Source organism: Nansenia antarctica, assembly GCF_963989245.1.
Source record: "Nansenia antarctica genome assembly, chromosome: 6".
Lineage (NCBI taxonomy): Eukaryota > Metazoa > Chordata > Actinopteri > Argentiniformes > Microstomatidae > Nansenia > Nansenia antarctica.
In genome coordinates, this window is record NC_137676.1 from 66,277,781 (window position 1) to 66,297,266 (window position 19,486).

The 19,486-nt window shown below is 46.5% G+C and overlaps 4 protein-coding genes and 1 pseudogene across 5 annotated transcripts; 3 read left to right on the plus strand and 2 right to left on the minus strand.

Moving 5' to 3' along the window:
* Positions 1 to 347: 347 nt before the first annotated feature.
* Positions 348 to 848, minus strand: LOC308160850 (putative RNA-binding protein 46; the record flags this gene model as incomplete). The annotated part of the gene is made up of 1 exon (XM_080534785.1): positions 348 to 848. The coding sequence occupies one exon, from the start codon at positions 846 to 848 to the stop codon at positions 348 to 350; it is 501 nt and encodes a 166-aa protein (XP_080390911.1).
* A 2,730-nt stretch (positions 849 to 3,578) lies between these two features.
* On the minus strand, positions 3,579 to 4,303 carry LOC308160851 (putative RNA-binding protein 46; annotated as a pseudogene). The gene has a single exon. The product of its transcript is annotated as a putative RNA-binding protein 46 (transcript).
* Positions 4,304 to 5,980: 1,677 nt separating this feature from the next.
* LOC308160852 (histone H3, embryonic-like) lies at positions 5,981 to 7,751 on the plus strand (the record flags this gene model as incomplete). Its single annotated transcript, XM_080534786.1, has 2 exons — positions 5,981 to 6,193; positions 7,599 to 7,751. 2 exons carry the CDS (start codon positions 5,981 to 5,983, stop codon positions 7,749 to 7,751), a joined length of 366 nt encoding a protein of 121 aa, XP_080390912.1.
* A 2,143-nt stretch (positions 7,752 to 9,894) lies between these two features.
* On the plus strand, positions 9,895 to 12,839 carry LOC308161284 (DNA repair protein complementing XP-A cells homolog; the record flags this gene model as incomplete). The annotated part of the gene is made up of 6 exons (XM_080535276.1): positions 9,895 to 9,920; positions 10,309 to 10,539; positions 10,879 to 10,984; positions 11,260 to 11,425; positions 11,931 to 12,048; positions 12,685 to 12,839. The coding sequence occupies exons 1-6, from the start codon at positions 9,896 to 9,898 to the stop codon at positions 12,837 to 12,839; spliced, it is 801 nt and encodes a 266-aa protein (XP_080391402.1). The 5' UTR covers position 9,895.
* A 4,601-nt stretch (positions 12,840 to 17,440) lies between these two features.
* Positions 17,441 to 19,272, plus strand: LOC308160853 (histone H3, embryonic-like; the record flags this gene model as incomplete). The annotated part of the gene is made up of 2 exons (XM_080534787.1): positions 17,441 to 17,653; positions 19,120 to 19,272. The coding sequence occupies 2 exons, from the start codon at positions 17,441 to 17,443 to the stop codon at positions 19,270 to 19,272; spliced, it is 366 nt and encodes a 121-aa protein (XP_080390913.1).
* Between the last annotated feature and the right edge of the window lie 214 nt (positions 19,273 to 19,486).

Genomic DNA, 19,486 nt, shown 5'->3' on the forward strand with positions numbered 1-19,486 from the left:
TTTTCTGGGGAAGACAGATAACTGAACAGAAAACATAGGAGTACGTAACAGTATGTAAACCATGAAGGCCACGTTTATGATGTCTTTTATACAGCCATATCGACTGACTTGGGCTTCAGGCCCTAACTGGGTGATAGGCCAGACTTTTACTATGCCATACAAATGGGTCTGCGTTTGCTTGGTGCCTAATGGATAGAAACTTTTGTCTAAAAAGCAAAAAATATGTAGGCTATCCAGTCAGTCGGCCTACAGTTATGTATTTTTAAAAAAATCGGTATCGGTTGATCTTGAGGAAAAAAATCGGTGATCGGTATCGGCCCCAAAAATCCAGATCGGAGCATCCCTAGTCATATTGGCTGTCGGTGAAAAGGTTTCCTTGTAATCAATTCCTTCCACTTCTCTTTGGGGATGGAGCCGATGAAGAGCCTGCAGTTGTCCAGACTCACACACACGCCGATGAACTTCCCCGGTCTAATCTCATGGTTGTCCAGCAGGTGGATGGCTCTTTGGACTGCCTCTCTGGTGGTGTACATGACGAAGGCGTAGCCCCTGTTCTCTCCGCTGAACTCCATCATCAGTCTGAACTCGTAGATCCGTCCGGCTCTCTCAAACACTGGCACCAGCTCATCCTCAAACATGTCCCTGGGGATCTTACCCACAAACACCTCACACCCCTGTGGAGGAGGGGGGCCCTCCCAACCTGGAGGAGGTCCACCAAACTTCCTCTGTCCGTTCTCCTGAACCATGTTGTAACCGGTTTTCTCCATTAGTTTCAGAAGCGCGGCCTCGTTCGAGCTCTTCATCAGCAGGCCGTCCTCCCCCAACAAGTTACCGCTGTCCCCGTCCATGACTACCGGCCCTTAACACAGTTAGGTTAACTCTACGCGGCCTTGCCCTCGGCCTCGTCCTCGGCCCCTTCCTCGGTATGGTGTGTCCCACTTTCGCTCCTCTCGCCTCGCTTGGGACTCGTTAGGGCACGTCCTAGCCATATGCCCCTTCTTTTCGCACACGTAACATTCAACATCGGCTAGGTCAATTTTCTTCCCCCGTCCATGTCCTCGTGTCCTCGCCGTTGCCCCACTGGTCCTCATGACGTTGTCTTCGTCCACCTCACTCGTCTTGTACTTTTCAGTACTCTCATAGCTTCTCAGTTTTGTTTTGAACTCACCGAACGTTAGACGGTCATTAGTTTGGGTAACGTGCACAACAAATGGGTTGAATGAGTCAGGTAACCCTTTCACTACCATGGCAATCTGTAACCCGTCACTGATATTTTCTTCGGCCCTTCTCAAAGACGTGAATATGGTCTCTGCTCGAATAACGTAATCTGTAACATTCTCGTTGCTTGCTTTGTGGAGGGAAGAGAGTTCACAGTACAGGCTCACCACTCGTGGTTTGTCTTTGCCCGCATAGTGCACACGGAGTATTGCCAATGCATTTCTTCCGTCTCGTTTTGCGTCTCTCATTACTAGAGATAAACTCTTATTATCTAGACACTGCACTAACTCAGCATATGCTTCTGCATTCTTTGTTGTATCTTCTTCAAGTGCTTCTTCGTCGTTGTCGTCTATCTCTGGTGATTCCTGGATCACTTCACTGAGGCCGCGCAGCTCCATGTGCGCCAAAAACCTCGTCTCCCATAACTCTAAGTTTTTCTCGTCACCGTCGAATAACAACCTAAACCACCTTTGGCCACCTTGACTGGGCCCATAACCTGTTACGTGAGACATTTCATACAGCAGAAGTCTCCACGTTTATAGTCAACCAAAGTAGTTGTTCATTCACGGACAGAAAAAGAATACGACCACGTCATACTCAGTTTGGCCTAGAGAAGAACCGTTTATTATTTTGCGCACCACTTGTACGTCACACTCAGGGAAGATGTAGACCAGGGCCGAATCTCAGTGCTCTTTCCTCGCTTCCTGGCGTCACCTGCCACCTGCGTCAATGTTCGTACAGAAGTCATATTGGCTGTCGGTGAAAAGGTTTCCTTGTAATCAATTCCTTCCACTTCTCTTTGGGGATGGAGCCAATGAAGAGCCTGCAGTTGTCCAGACTCACACACACGCAGATGAACTTCCCCGGTCTAATCTCATGGTTGTCCAGCAGGTGGATGGCTCTCTGGGCTGCCTCTCTGGTGGTGTACATGACGAAGGCGTAGCCCTTGTTCTCTCCGCTGAACTCCATCATCAGTCTGAACTCGTAGATCCGTCCGGCTCTCTCAAACACTGGCACCAGCCCCATCCTCAAACATGTCCCTGGGGATCTTACCCACAAACACCTCACACCCCTGTGGAGGAGGGGGGCCCTCCCAACCTGGAGGAGGTCCACCAAACTTCCTCTGTCCGTTCTCCTGAACCATGTTGTAACCAGTTTTCTCCATTAGTTTCAGAAGCGCGGCCTCGTTCGAGCTCTTCATCAGCAGGCCGTCCTCCCCCAACAAGTTACCGCTGTCCCCGTCCATGACTACCGGCCCTTAACACAGTTAGGTTAACTCTACGCGGCCTTGCCCTCGGCCTCGTCCTCGGCCCCTTCCTCGGTATGGTGTGTCCCACTTTCGCTCCTCTCGCCTCGCTTGGGACTCGTTAGGGCACGTCCTAGCCATATGCCCCTTCTTTCCGCACACGTAACATTCAACATCGGCTAGGTCAATTTTCTTCCCCCGTCCATGTCCTCGTGTCCTCGCCGTTGCCCCACTGGTCCTCATGACGTTGTCTTCGTCCACCTCACTCGTCTTGTACTTTTCAGTACTCTCATAGCTTCTCTGTTTTGTTTTGAACTCACCGAACGTTAGACGGTCATTAGTTTGGGTAACGTGCACAACAAATGGGTTGAATGAGTCAGGTAACCCTTTCACTACCATGGCAATCTGTAACCCGTCACTGATATTTTCTTTGGCCCTTCTCAAAGACGTGAATATGGTCTCTGCTCGAATAACGTAATCTGTAACAGTCTCGTTGCTTGCTTTGTGGAGGGAAGAGAGTTCATAGTACAGGCTCACTACTCGTGGTTTGTCCTTGCCCGCATAGTGCACACGGAGTATTGCCAATGCATTTCTTCCGTCTCGTTTTGCGTCTCTCATTACTAGAGATAAACTCTTATTATCTAGACACTGCACTAACTCAGCATATGCTTCTGCATTCTTTGTTGCATCTTCTTCAAGTGCTTCTTCGTCGTTGTCGTCTATCTCTGGCGATTCCTGGATCACTTCACTGAGGCCGCGCAGCTCCATGTGCGCCAAAAACCTCGTCTCCCATAACTCTACGTTTTTCTCGTCACCGTCGAATAACAACCTAAACCACCTTTGGCCACCTTGACTGGGCCCATAACCTGTTACGTGAGACATTTCATACAGCAGAAGTCTCCACGTTTATAGTCAACCAAAGTAGTTGTTCATTCACGGACAGAAAAATAACACGACCACGTCGTACTCAGTTTGGCCTAGAGAAGAACCGTTTATTATTTTGCGCACCACTTGTACGTCACACTCAGGGAAGATGTAGACCAGGGCCGAATCTCAGTGCTCTTTCCTCGCTTCCTGGCGTCACCTGCCACCTGCGTCAATGTTCGTACAGAAGTCATATTGGCTGTCGGTGAAAAGGTTTCCTTGTAATCAATTCCTTCCACTTCTCTTTGGGGATGGAGCTGATGAAGAGCCTGCAGTTGTCCAGACTCACACACACGCAGATGAACTTCCCCGGTCTAATCTCATGGTTGTCCAGCAGGTGGATGGCTCTCTGGGCTGCCTCTCTGGTGGTGTACATGACGAAGGCGTAGCCCTTGTTCTCTCCGCTGAACTCCATCATCAGTCTGAACTCGTAGATCCGTCCGGCTCTCTCAAACACTGGCACCAGCCCCATCCTCAAACATGTCCCTGGGGATCTTACCCACAAACACCTCACACCCCCGTGGAGGAGGGGGGCCCTCCCAACCTGGAGGAGGTCCACCAAACTTCCTCTGTCCGTTCTCCTGAACCATGTTGTAACCAGTTTTCTCCATTAGTTTCAGAAGCGCGGCCTCGTTCGAGCTCTTCATCAGCAGGCCGTCCTCCCCCAACAAGTTACCGCTGTCCCCGTCCATGACTACCGGCCCTTAACACAGTTAGGTTAACTCTACGCGGCCTTGCCCTCGGCCTCGTCCTCGGCCCCTTCCTCGGTATGGTGTGTCCCACTTTCGCTCCTCTCGCCTCGCTTGGGACTCGTTAGGGCACGTCCTAGCCATATGCCCCTTCTTTCCGCACACGTAACATTCAACATCGGCTAGGTCAATTTTCTTCCCCCGTCCATGTCCTCGTGTCCTCGCCGTTGCCCCACTGGTCCTCATGACGTTGTCTTCGTCCACCTCACTCGTCTTGTACTTTTCAGTACTCTCATAGCTTCTCTGTTTTGTTTTGAACTCACCGAACGTTAGACGGTCATTAGTTTGGGTAACGTGCACAACAAATGGGTTGAATGAGTCAGGTAACCCTTTCACTACCATGGCAATCTGTAACCCGTCACTGATATTTTCTTTGGCCCTTCTCAAAGACGTGAATATGGTCTCTGCTCGAATAACGTAATCTGTAACAGTCTCGTTGCTTGCTTTGTGGAGGGAAGAGAGTTCATAGTACAGGCTCACTACTCGTGGTTTGTCCTTGCCCGCATAGTGCACACGGAGTATTGCCAATGCATTTCTTCCGTCTCGTTTTGCGTCTCTCATTACTAGAGATAAACTCTTATTATCTAGACACTGCACTAACTCAGCATATGCTTCTGCATTCTTTGTTGCATCTTCTTCAAGTGCTTCTTCGTCGTTGTCGTCTATCTCTGGCGATTCCTGGATCACTTCACTGAGGCCGCGCAGCTCCATGTGCGCCAAAAACCTCGTCTCCCATAACTCTAAGTTTTTCTCGTCACCGTCGAATAACAACCTAAACCACCTTTGGCCACCTTGACTGGGCCCATAACCTGTTACGTGAGACATTTCATACAGCAGAAGTCTCCACGTTTATAGTCAACCAAAGTAGTTGTTCATTCACGGACAGAAAAATAACACGACCACGTCGTACTCAGTTTGGCCTAGAGAAGAACCGTTTATTATTTTGCGCACCACTTGTACGTCACACTCAGGCACGTTATGATGATGACAAGATAGTAGCATTAACATGGCTTTGTCTATCAACTCAAATATGCTTAACAGATACACATGCATTAAAAAAACGTTGCCTGTTCATGTACACAAGCAATCAATGTTATTGTTCACATAAGCACATATCCAGTTCCCACAATATAGCCTTGTTTTGTACCCTTTCCCTGTTACACGAGCACGTCCTTCCACTGTGGCCCCTGTTATGACATGTTGGCCATCTATATCCGCCCCAATTGTCACACAGCCATGTCCCACACATGCCTAAATGTCGTTCAGAATTATATCATATTGACTACAGACACATTTATGACAGGTCATCAATTAGGACTAGGCTATAGTCTACTAGACACACCAACATTTAAGGGCGCATATATGGCCACATACACATCGACAGTTTGTCACAGGACCTTTATTGAACAAGACATGATGACAGTGGGCTTATTGTATTTGCCCCAAATTCCTGACCGTGAATTGACCAGCAGATGTCACTATGGAGCTGCTGTATCGAATGCATCGATAGATCGACACTTTTTCCGACACAGTTGTGTTGAATGTGTCAATGCGTCGGAAAGCTTCGTTTCCCCCATCACTAGTTCCACGGCCAATGCGTTATTGCGCGTACGTGTTGGGGCAAAGGGAAGAAGGCAGAGAGGCAGGGTGTCATGATTTTACATTTTGGCGGGCAGGGTTGGACGGAGCTCACGTCCAATGGCGACCCGAGAAGGAGGTAACAACGGGCCAATGAGCTCGTCCATAATCGCCGACCAATCAGCGGATGAGAGCGCTTGCTTTATAAACACAGTCTTTTTCACCATTGTCTATACTCTGTCTGTCAAAGAAAGAAGTAAGCACCATGGCCAGAACAAAGCAAACCGCTCGTAAGTCCACCGGTGGGAAAGCCCCCAGGAAGCAGCTCGCCACCAAGGCTACCCGTAAAAGCGCCCCGGCCACCGGCGGCGTGAAGAAGCCTCACCGCTACAGGCCCGGCACCGTGGCTCTGAGGGAGATCCGTCGTTACCAGAAGTCCACCGAGCTGCTGATCCGCAAGCTGCCCTTCCAGCGCTTGGTGAGGGAAATCGCCCAGGATTTCAAGTAGTGTTGTTCCGATACCGATACTAGTATCGGCATGGCCACCGATACGCACAAAAATGCTGGTATCGGTATCGGCGAGTACTAACAAATAATAACACCCGATACCAAACTCTTGTTCAAACGCAGCACGTTGCGTTTTTCTCAGCTTGTCTGCTATCGTAGCCTGACACAGCCTTCCTAACACCTACATGCCCAGACATGCCCAGGCATGCTCCTCTGCTGGAACGCTATTGGCCCAGAGCAGCTGCTCTCAACCAATGGCGTGGCAGCTTTACACTATCGCGGAAAACCATCCACCGCTTAGAGAGCCCATTTGAGTACTGGGGAAAGAATAAGGAACGGTTCCCCACCCTGGCTGCTACTGCTGCAGTGTTTCTCTGTGCTCCCTCTACTAGTGTAGATAGTGAGAGACTGTTCAGAACAGCTTCCAACATACTGGATGAAAAGAGGAACAGGCTGCTAGGAGAGAGAGTAGAAATGCTCATCTTCTTAAAGAAGAACCTGCCTATGTATTTGAACTTGAAGCCTAAGGATTTTAATTTGGAGGACTGAGTGCTGCTATGTGACATGTCTGCACTAATGTGCAGTGCACTTTATTTTGCTCCAGCTCTTTTGTTTTTGTTTTTTAAAGTGGAGTTTGTTTACATTTGTGATAACATTTCCTAACATTTAAAATATCCTTTTATTTATTTTACCAAATTCAGGCTGCACTTCTAAAATATTATTATTCCCTCAGGTAGGCCTACATCTTATGTTAGTCTCAAATGGGCCTTATTTTGTTTGTAAATGTTTACTTGCTGTTGCACTACTTGTACGGTTTTATATCTTAAAGTTATTTTGTTTGTAAATGTTTACTTGCTGTTGCACTACTACTACGACTGTTTTATATCTTAAAGTTATTTTGTTTGTAATTGTTTACTTGCTGTTGCACTACTACTACGACTGTTTTATATCTTAAAGTTATTTTGTTTGTAAATGTTCACTTGCTGTTGCACTACTACTACGACTGTTTTATATCTTGGATATTGCACTGATTGGCATCTGTGAGAGCCACATTTCAGGTTTTATAAGGGGTTGATTTTCTTGTCACCATACCAGGTAGACAATAAAAAAAAGTTATATAGCATTCACTCTCTGTTGGTATTTTTTCCTGTTTTACAAAGGTTTTGAGCAGTGCCAGACTAAGTGTTAGCAATCATTTTACATCGAGGTGAGTATGCGGCTCAAAAAAACACGTTTTTTTGTTTTGTTTTTTCAAACGCCGTGGTATCGGATCGGTACTCGGTATCGGCAAGTACTGCACGGTAATCGGTATCGGTATCGGGATCAAAAAATGGTATCGGATCAACACTAATTTCAAGACCGACCTGCGCTTCCAGAGCTCTGCTGTGATGGCCCTGCAGGAGGCTAGCGAGGCGTACCTGGTCGGTCTGTTCGAGGACACCAACCTGTGCGCCATCCACGCCAAGAGGGTGACCATCATGCCCAAAGACATCCAGCTGGCCCGTCGCATCCGTGGAGAGCGCGCCTAAGATGACCAGTCATTACCTAGATATAATCTAAACAAAATCCCCAAAGGCCCTTTTCAATATTTTAAATATTTCCATCAGAGGCAAAGTTCCATTGACGCATGCAGTCTCTGCAGTACAATTCATTATAATATACAATGTGTATGTATTGTACATCTGTACGTATTATAGATCGACCACAAGTCGGAATACTTGGGGTGCCAACAGCGAACAGGACCTGAACGTGATAAGTAAACATTCTACAAGTAGAAGGCCTTGAACACTGGGCGACCTAACTAAACATGTCTATGAGGACAGTCACAACATGCATATCATACAGCCATTGGGTGCGTTCATAAATTCGCCGGAGCGCACACTTGGTTCAACGTCATAAAAGGACCACGTCATTTGTTCGGACAAGAGGCATTCCATGAGTGCTGATCAGATTTCCCGAGCGAATTTACGAACGCAGCCATAAACTACATACACACTATGAGAGAACACTAACATTCTCAAAGAACAGATCAGGTAAGAGATATACATTACTACGGTACCATTACTGTAGCTGAGAATCTCTGTTCATGTACTCTTCGAGTAGGCTATAGCTTCCTCTTTCCAATACCTATGGAGGGCACTGATGAAATGTGAACGATGCGAGTTAGACCTCTGATTTAAAGTTGGATTGGTGTGAATAGCTTAAAAGTTAAAAGTAGGTGGAATAATAATAAGTATATCAAAGCAAGCCCCATCTAATAATAAGTATGTCGAAAAACTATAGTTGGACTTGCTGAAACTGTGGAGCAGTTTGATTGATGCAGTAGAGTAGAGGAAGGAGAGAGAGAGAGAGAGAGGGGATTGATTGATTGATTGAAAACTTTATTAGAAGATTTGCAGAAGTAGGTACATGAAAGTACATATTACATACAAGGTCAACTAACAGGATAAAAACCCAAGAAAGCCACTGGCTTATTTCAATTGGGGTCCTTGATTCTCAATTCATCGTTACATGTAAGACAGACAAAAAATAACTAGTACTATCTACAAGATAATACAGACAAATAACTAGTACTATCTACAAGATAAACATACATCCATCATGGGAAGAACAATACAACAAAACATTAGGTATGTACAGCGGGTAGGACAGGTGGGGACATACACCACAGGTGGGGGCGGGGGACAAAACACAAAGTATGTACAGTGGGTAGTTCGGGTCTTTTAATCTGATTTTTGATTTAGAGGGTCCAGTTACGGATTGCAGCCTCCTGTAAATGTTTTTTGAGAGTGGTTTTGAAGGTGGGCAGTGTTTCGCACTCCTTTAAGATTATAGGAAGGGCGTTCCACATTTTTACTGCATAGTTTGCAAACGAGTATTGTTTGTGGTGCAACGCGGTTGAACGTGGTTCGTGGAGCTTCCTCTGGTATTGTATGTGTGGACGTTGTTCACTTTTTGGAAGTATGTTGACAGGTACTTGGGTGTCTTTGTGGTGTAGCGTATCTTGAAGACCAGGCCCAGTGCAAGCTGCTGCACTCTGTCAACTACTCGTAGCCAATCAAGGCTCAAAAAATGAGATGAGATGAGAGTAGGGTTGAGAGACGAGAAGCCAGGAATGATCATTGAAGGTATTGCTGAAGAGACCATCCACATATGTCGTGTCCAATATTTCTGTTTTAATGTGTGCCCGTTTGTGGCCCACACTCCAGCACAGTAGGTGGCGGTAATGCGCCGGTAGCGTTGGATACCAACCTGCCATTAAACCCCACTGAAGAAGAAGAAAAAGAAGACGAAGACGAAGAAGAAGATGGGGGACTTGAACATGGCTGAACTGTCTTCGGGTACACCGCTCCTCTATCTATGACTGTTCACATTCAACCAGAGCAGGTGGTTTTTCATAATCTCTGGTTAAACACAGCGAGCTCAATTAAGACGACCTGAAATGCAAGTAGTAGCTCACTAAAGGCAGAGCATGCATGGGAGAAAACTGGGTCTGTTTGTGCCAAAATCAAAACAAAAGAACCTGCATTCAGCCAGACTTGGCCATCTATGATACCCGCCTTTTAACCGTAAGACACTGAGCTACTTTTAGCTGAGCTATTTAAGAAAGCAGAGGATGGATTTGCTGGAGCCCACGGTGGATGTCGCTGCTCCTTCAGTGTCAGACGGGACCATGACGTCAAACGGGACCACGACGGGTGAGTTGAATGAATGAATGAATGAATGAATGGTCTTTATTGTCATTAATACAGTACAGGTACCATACAACGACATTTGGGAGGGGGGGCTCCCCTGGTGCTTGGAGAAAAAAAACTAAAAACAAGAAGGGAAAAGAGCTGGTTTACATAAATAAAGGCTATGTACACTATCCACTATACTATACTACTATACTATACAATAAAACACTGTGCTGTACTCTATGCTATGCTATACATATCCTAACATTTCCTATCTCTGAACCTTATGTACCCGAGGGTTGTCATATTGCACATAGTATTATTGCACATTCATTTAAAGTGTCGCAGTTTGCAGGTTTGAAATGTTCACAGTTGTGTTTCAGTATTGCACTTGATTACAATCTAGTAGCTGCCATCAAATTGGAGCTGTCGCCAGCTGTCAAAGCGCAGATCGAGCGCAACCGGCAGCGGGCTCTGATGCTGAGACAAGCCCGGCTCGCATGCAGACCCTCGGGAGGCGAAGGTGGAACTGTCGCCAAAGTCGCCAAAACAATCGATTCTGGAGGAGGATTCTTCATCGATGAAGAAGAAGAGGGACTGGACGAGCAAAGGACAAAGATAGTAGTGGTCCATCAACCAGGTACATGGTAGTACACTAGGTGGTCCAACACCACCAGGGTCAATTGTTTTTCAGTATGCCAAGTCAGAATCTGAATTATTATCATTATTACAATATGCCAATGTACTGGTACACAGGAGTACAATTATTTGGTTTAGATTCTTCAACAAGTCAACAATTCAGGCTATACTACTATAATTACAGTGATGATAGTAGTCATTCTTTTGGTAAAGGTGTCAGATGAATCATCAGTTGCCCTCAAATAAATAGGTAGGTTAACAGTTGTTAAAATGTATTAATCACCAAGGAAATAATGTTTTCATATATTTGAAGCCTGTCTCTTGTTTTTTTCTCCAATAGCACCAGTGATTGAGCTTGACTACCTAGTTTGTGAAGACTGCGACAAACCTTTCATGGACTCCTACCTCAGCAACAGCTTTGATCTGTCCGTTTGTGACAAATGCAGGTACACGTTTAAGTATTAAATGGACCTGGATACGTTTGTGTCATTTATTATAACATGACGTGTATGCAGGTTACCACATTGTTCTTGCTTAGTGTATCAAATTACAAAGATATCACACAGAAATGTCTGACTGATAGTTGAACTGCTGTCATCCCAGATACCATGGCTTGTTTGGGTCTGTGCTTCAGCCATCATTGTGTTGTTGCAACATAACAATCAGGGGTCTGATTGTGGCAGTAATGGACTGGTTTATGTTCCTCTGCTTGTCCCTTTAGAGATAACGACGTGAAACACAAGCTGATTACCCGTACCGAGTCCAAAAAGGAGTACCTGCTGAAAGACTGTGATCTTGACCTGAGAGAGCCAGTTCTGAAGTTTGTGCTCAAGAAGAACCATCACAACCCTATTTGGGGGGACATGAAACTGTACTTGAAGCTGCAGGTACAGTAGGAGGGTTCAGAAAATTGCTGTGCTCAACTATTATTCAAATCAAATCAAACTTTGCATAGAACATTTCATATACCCGGTGCAATACAATGTGCTTTACAGGAAATATACATTTAGAACAGAGAGAGAGAGAGAGAGTACTATTTAGAAAAGTATGAGATGTTTTTGGGCGCTATAGCACAAACAAGTAACAAGGAAAAGACAAGCTCTCATGATTGCTATTATTTCTCCATTCATTAGCAGCATAGATGGACATGTTTTGGCTATAGAGCCTAGCCTTCATTGGCAATGTTAGGAGGAGTGCCAGGCCCCTTACCGACTTCACTTAATTATATTTAAATTAATAACATGTTATGTTCCTCACTGGCATTAATTAAGGAGGTATCGTCAAAGCACAATTGACTCACCTGAATAAAACAAGTGCGGCCAGGCAAACTGCTTGGTTTCAAACGGTGTACTAAGCCTTTGGAAAACTGTGTTTGTGCATGTGTGTGTTAAGGTGGAGAAACGCTGCCTAGAGGTGTGGGGTTCTGATGAGGCGCTGGAGGAGGCTAAAGAAAGCAGGGAGGAGAACAAGGAGATTCAGAAGCAGAAACGCTTCAACAAAAAGGTCAAAGGTGAGTACTCCTGGAGAGGTTGTGCTACACGCTGCATTCATGTGCAACTCTGGAATAGGAAACGCAAAAGTCAGAATCGGTACCTGGGGTGGGTGGGTCATAATCAACCAAAATGTTACGACTCCGTTTCTACGGCGCACGTGAAAACACCATTGTTTATGAGGGAGAAATGGTAGACCTTTCACATAACAAAAGTTACATAAAACAGACATGCTATTCTGTAATGTAGAGGAGGTAGATTAAGGTTACATTTATATCTGCAACACATGAAACGTTGAAGCTGCTCTTTGCCATGTACATGGACACAGTTCACCTCAGAAAAGCCAAGTTAACCACTTCAATACTCTTCCTCAACTCTCTAAAGGAGACAGCAAAGCACCACAGTGGAAATACACCCTCAGCTAGTAAAGCACATGTTAAGTTTTCTTTTACACACATTGCATTGTTTTAGTCACTGTTTTTATATTGTGCAAAGTATTGAGACTGCTGTGAAATGCAGTTTAAAATAAACATGACATCCTCCTCCACCCTACCCCAGAGACCACCACTCCGTCGCCATTCCTGTGATCCCCTAGTAATAACCAAAAGTAACGTTATTGCGATTTGCTGAAGACAACATCTGTCTGTCTTCCACAGAGTTGCGTCGCGCCGTGAGGAGCAGCATGTGGACAAAGGATACCAGCGCCCACCAGCACGAGTACGGCCCAGAGGAACTAGTGGACGAGGAAGAAGACATGTACAGGAAAGTCTGCAAGACCTGTGGACACGAGCTGAGCTACGAGAAGATGTAGACCAGATCCGAATCTCAGTGCTCTTTCCTCGCTTCCTGGCGTCACCTGCCACCTGCATCAATGTTCGTACAGAAGTCATATTGGCTGTCGGTGAAAAGGTTTCCTTGTAATCAATTCCTTCCACTTCTCTTTGGGGATGGAGCCGATGAAGAGCCTGCAGTTGTCCAGACTCACACACACGCCGATGAACTTCCCCGGTCTAATCTCATGGTTGTCCAGCAGGTGGATGGCTCTCTGGGCTGCCTCTCTGGTGGTGTACATGACGAAGGCGTAGCCCTTGTTCTCTCCGCTGAACTCCATCATCAGTCTGAACTCGTAGATCCGTCCGGCTCTCTCAAACACTGGCACCAGCCCCATCCTCAAACATGTCCCTGGGGATCTTACCCACAAACACCTCACACCCCCGTGGAGGAGGGGGGCCCTCCCAACCTGGAGGAGGTCCACCAAACTTCCTCTGTCCGTTCTCCTGAACCATGTTGTAACCAGTTTTCTCCATTAGTTTCAGAAGCGCGGCCTCGTTCGAGCTCTTCATCAGCAGGCCGTCCTCCCCCAACAAGTTACCGCTGTCCCCGTCCATGACTACCGGCCCTTAACACAGTTAGGTTAACTCTACGCGGCCTTGCCCTCGGCCTCGTCCTCGGCCCCTTCCTCGGTATGGTGTGTCCCACTTTCGCTCCTCTCGCCTCGCTTGGGACTCGTTAGGGCACGTCCTAGCCATATGCCTTTTCTTTCCGCACACGTAACATTCAACATCGGCTAGGTCCATTTTCTTTCCATGTCCTCGTGTCCTCGCCATTGCCCCACTGGTCCTCATGACGTTGTCTTCGTCCACCTCACTCGTCTTGTACTTTTCAGTACTCTCATAGCTTCTCAGTTTTGTTTTGAACTCACCGAACGTTAGACAGTCATTAGTTTGGGTAACGTGCACAACAAATGGGTTGAATGAGTCAGGTAACCCTTTCACTACCATGGCAATCTGTAACCCGTCACTGATATTTTCTTCGGCCCTTCTCAAAGACGTGAATATGGTCTCTGCTCGAATAACGTAATCTGTAACATTCTCGTTGCTTGCTTTGTGGAGGGAAGAGACTTCACAGTACAGGCTCACCACTCGTGGTTTGTCCTTGCCCGCATAGTGCACACGGAGTATTGCCAATGCATTTCTTCCGTCTCGTTTTGCGTCTCATTACTAGAGATAAACTCTTATTATCTAGACACTGCACTAACTCAGCATATGCTTCTGCATTCTTTGTTGCATCTTCTTCAAGTGCTTCTTCGTCGTTGTCGTCTATCTCTGGTGATTCCTGGATCACTTCACTGAGGCCGCGCAGCTCCATGTGCGCCAAAAACCTCGTCTCCCATAACTCTAAGTTTTTCTCGTCACCGTCGAATAACAACCTGAACCACCTTTGGCCACCTTGACTGGGCCCATAACCTGTTACGTGAGACATTTCATACAGCAGAAGTCTCCACGTTTATAGTCAACCAAAGTAGTTGTTCATTCACGGACAGAGAAATAATACGACCACGTCGTACTCAGTTTGGCCTAGAGAAGAACCGTTTATTATTTTGCGCACCACTTGTACGTCACACTCAGGGAAGATGTAGACCAGGGCTGAATCTCAGTGCTCTTTCCTCGCTTCCTGGCGTCACCTGCCACCTGCGTCAATGTTCGTACAGAAGTCATATTGGCTGTCGGTGAAAAGGTTTCCTTGTAATCAATTCCTTCCACTTCTCTTTGGGGATGGAGCCGATGAAGAGCCTGCAGTTGTCCAGACTCACACACACGCCGATGAACTTCCCCGGTCTAATCTCATGGTTGTCCAGCAGGTGGATGGCTCTCTGGGCTGCCTCTCTGGTGGTGTACATGACGAAGGCGTAGCCCTTGTTCTCTCCGCTGAACTCCATCATCAGTCTGAACTCGTAGATCCGTCCGGCTCTCTCAAACACTGGCACCAGCCCCATCCTCAAACATGTACCTGGGGATCTTACCCACAAACACCTCACACCCCCGTGGAGGAGGGGGGCCCTCCCAACCTGGAGGAGGTCCACCAAACTTCCTCTGTCCGTTCTCCTGAACCATGTTGTAACCAGTTTTCTCCATTAGTTTCAGAAGCGCGGCCTCGTTCGAGCTCTTCATCAGCAGGCCGTCCTCCCCCAACAAGTTACCGCTGTCCCCGTCCATGACTACCGGCCCTTAACACAGTTAGGTTAACTCTACGCGGCCTTGCCCTCGGCCTCGTCCTCGGCCCCTTCCTCGGTATGGTGTGTCCCACTTTCGCTCCTCTCGCCTCGCTTGGGACTCGTTAGGGCACGTCCTAGCCATATGCCCCTTCTTTCCGCACACGTAACATTCAACATCGGCTAGGTCCATTTTCTTTCCGTGTCCTCGCCGTTGCCCCACTGGTCCTCATGACGTTGTCTTCGTCCACCTCACTCGTCTTGTACTTTTCAGTACTCTCATAGCTTCTCAGTTTTGTTTTGAACTCACCGAACGTTAGACGGTCATTAGTTTGGGTAACGTGCACAACAAATGGGTTGAATGAGTCAGGTAACCCTTTCACTACCATGGCAATCTGTAACCCGTCACTGATATTTTCTTCGGCCCTTCTCAAAGACGTGAATATGGTCTCTGCTCGAATAACGTAATCTGTAACAGTCTCGTTGCTTGCTTTGTGGAGGGAAGAGAGTTCATAGTACAGGCTCACCACTCGTGGTTTGTCCTTGCCCGCATAGTGCACACGGAGTATTGCCAATGCATTTCTTCCGTCTCGTTTTGCGTCTCTCATTACTAGAGATAAACTCTTATTATCTAGACACTGCACTAACTCAGCATATGCTTCTGCATTCTTTGTTGCATCTTCTTCAAGTGCTTCTTCGTCGTTGTCGTCTATCTCTGGCGATTCCTGGATCACTTCACTGAGGCCGCGCAGCTCCATGTGCGCCAAAAACCTCGTCTCCCATAACTCTACGTTTTTCTCGTCACCGTCGAATAACAACCTAAACCACCTTTGGCCACCTTGACTGGGCCCATAACCTGTTACGTGAGACATTTCATACAGCAGAAGTCTCCACGTTTATAGTCAACCAAAGTAGTTGTTCATTCACGGACAGAAAAATAATACGACCACGTCGTACTCAGTTTGGCCTAGAGAAGAACCGTTTATTATTTTGCGCACCACTTGTATGTCACACTCAGGGAAGATGTAGACCAGGGCCGAATCTCAGTGCTCTTTCCTCGCTTCCTGGCGTCACCTGCCACCTGCGTCAATGTTCGTACAGAAGTCATATTGGCTGTCGGTGAAAAGGTTTCCTTGTAATCAATTCCTTCCACTTCTCTTTGGGGATGGAGCCGATGAAGAGCCTGCAGTTGTCCAGACTCACACACACGCAGATGAACTTCCCCGGTCTAATCTCATGGTTGTCCAGCAGGTGGATGGCTCTCTGGGCTGCCTCTCTGGTGGTGTACATGACGAAGGCGTAGCCCTTGTTCTCTCCGCTGAACTCCATCATCAGTCTGAACTCGTAGATCCGTCCGGCTCTCTCAAACACTGGCACCAGCCCCATCCTCAAACATGTCCCTGGGGATCAGCAGAAGTCTCCACGTTTATAGTCAACCAAAGTAGTTGTTCATTCACGGACAGAAAAATAACACGACCACGTCGTACTCAGTTTGGCCTAGAGAAGAACCGTTTATTATTTTGCGCACCACTTGTACGTCACACTCAGGCACGTTATGATGATGACAAGATAGTAGCATTAACATGGCTTTGTCTATCAACTCAAATATGCTTAACAGATACACATGCATTAAAAAAACGTTGCCTGTTCATGTACACAAGCAATCAATGTTATTGTTCACATAAGCACATATCCAGTTCCCACAATATAGCCTTGTTTTGCACCCTTTCCCTGTTACACGAGCACGTCCTTCCACTGTGGCCCCTGTTATGACATGTTGGCCATCTATATCCGCCCCAATTGTCACACAGCCATGTCCCACACATGCCTAAATGTCGTTCAGAATTATATCATATTGACTACAGACACATTTATGACAGGTCATCAATTAGGACTAGGCTATAGTCTACTAGACACACCAACATTTAAGGGCGCATATATGGCCACATACACATCGACAGTTTGTCACAGGACCTTTATTGAACAAGACATGATGACAGTGGGCTTATTGTATTTGCCCCAAATTCCTGACCGGGAATTGACCAGCAGATGTCACTATGGAGCTGCTGTATCGAATGCATCGATAGATCGACACTTTTTCCGACACAGTTGTGTTGAATGTGTCAATGCGTCGGAAAGCTTCGTTTCCCCCATCACTAGTTCCACGGCCAATGCGTTATTGCGTGTGCGTGTGGGGGCAAAGGGAAGAAGGCAGAGAGGCAGGGTGTCATGATTTTACATTTTGGCGGGCAGGGTTGGACGGAGCTCACGTCCAATGGCGACCCGAGAAGGAGGTAACAACGGGCCAATGAGCTCGTCCATAATCGCCGACCAATCAGCGGATGAGAGCGCTTGCTTTATAAACACGGTCTTTTTCACCATTGTCTATACTCTGTCTGTCAAAGAAAGAAGTAAGCACCATGGCCAGAACCAAGCAAACCGCTCGTAAGTCCACCGGTGGGAAAGCCCCCAGGAAGCAGCTCGCCACCAAGGCTGCCCGTAAAAGCGCCCCGGCCACCGGCGGCGTGAAGAAGCCTCACCGCTACAGGCCCGGCACCGTGGCTCTGAGGGAGATCCGTCGTTACCAGAAGTCCACCGAGCTGCTGATCCGCAAGCTGCCCTTCCAGCGCTTGGTGAGGGAAATCGCCCAGGATTTCAAGTAGTGTTGTTCCGATACCGATACTAGTATCGGCATTGCCACCGATACGCACAAAAATGCTGGTATCGGTATCGGCGAGTACTAACAAATAATAACACCCGATACCAAACTCTTGTTCAAACGCAGCACGTTGCGTTTTTCTCAGCTTGTCTGCTATCGTAGCCTGACACAGCCTTCCTAACACCTACATGCCCAGGCATGCTCCTCTGCTGGAACGCTATTGGCCCAGAGCAGCTGCTCTCAACCAATGGCGTGGCAGCTTTTCACTATCGCGGAAAACCATCCACCGCTTAGAGAGCCCATTTGAGTACTGGGGAAAGAATAAGGAACGGTTCCCCACCCTGGCTGCTACTGCTGCAGTGTTTCTCTGTGCTCCCTCTACTAGTGTAGATAGTGAGAGACTGTTCAGAACAGCTTCCAACATACTGGATGAAAAGAGGAACAGGCTGCTAGGAGAGAGAGTAGAAATGCTCATCTTTTTAAAGAAGAACCTGCCTATGTATTTGAACTTGAAGCCTAAGGATTTTAATTTGGAGGACTGAGTGCTGCTATGTGACATCTCTGCACTAATGTGCAGTGCACTTTATTTTGCTCCAGCTCTTTTGTTTTTGTTTTTTAAAGTGGAGTTTGTTTACATTTGTGATAACATTTCCTAACATTTAAAATATCCTTTTATTTATTTTACCAAATTCAGGCTGCACTTCTAAAATATTATTATTCCCTCAGGTAGGCCTACATCTTATGTTAGTCTCAAATGGGCCTTATTTTGTTTGTAAATGTTTACTTGCTGTTGCACTACTTGTACGGTTTTATATCTTAAAGTTATTTTGTTTGTAAATGTTTACTTGCTGTTGCACTACTACTACGACTGTTTTATATCTTAAAGTTATTTTGTTTGTAAATGTTTACTTGCTGTTGCACTACTACTACGACTGTTTTATATCTTAAAGTTATTTTGTTTGTAATTGTTTACTTGCTGTTGCACTACTACTACGACTGTTTTATATCTTAAAGTTATTTTGTTTGTAAATGTTCACTTGCTGTTGCACTACTACTACGACTGTTTTATATCTTAAATGGATATTGCACTGATTGGCATCTGTGAGAGCCACATTTCAGGTTTTATAAGGGGTTGATTTTCTTGTCACCATACCAGGTAGACAATAAAAAAAAGTTCTATAGCATTCACTCTCTGTTGGTATTTTTTCCTGTTTTACAAAGGTTTTGAGCAGTGCCAGACTAAGTGTTAGCAATAATTTTACATCGAGGTGAGTATGCGGCTCAAAAAACATGTTTTTTTGTTTTGTTTTTTCAAACGCCGTGGTATCGGATCGGTACTCGGTATCGGCAAGTACTGCGCGGTCAGGTATCGGTATCGGTATCGGGATCAAAAAATGGTATCGGAACAACACTAATTTCAAGACCGACCTGCGCTTCCAGAGCTCTGCTGTGATGGCCCTGCAGGAGGCTAGCGAGGCGTACCTGGTCGGTCTGTTCGAGGACACCAACCTGTGCGCCATCCACGCCAAGAGGGTGACCATCATGCCCAAAGACATCCAGCTGGCCCGTCGCATCCGTGGAGAGCGCGCCTAAGATGACCAGTCATTACCTAGATATAATCTAAACAAAATCCCCAAAGGCCCTTTTCAATATTTTAAATATTTCCATCAGAGGCAAAGTTCCATTGACGCATGCAGTCTCTGCAGTACAATTCATTATAATATACAATGTGTATGTATTGGCAGTGGCGGGCGGTGCATTTCACACCTAGGCCTTCAGTGATGTCCGACACATTCCTACCTGAATT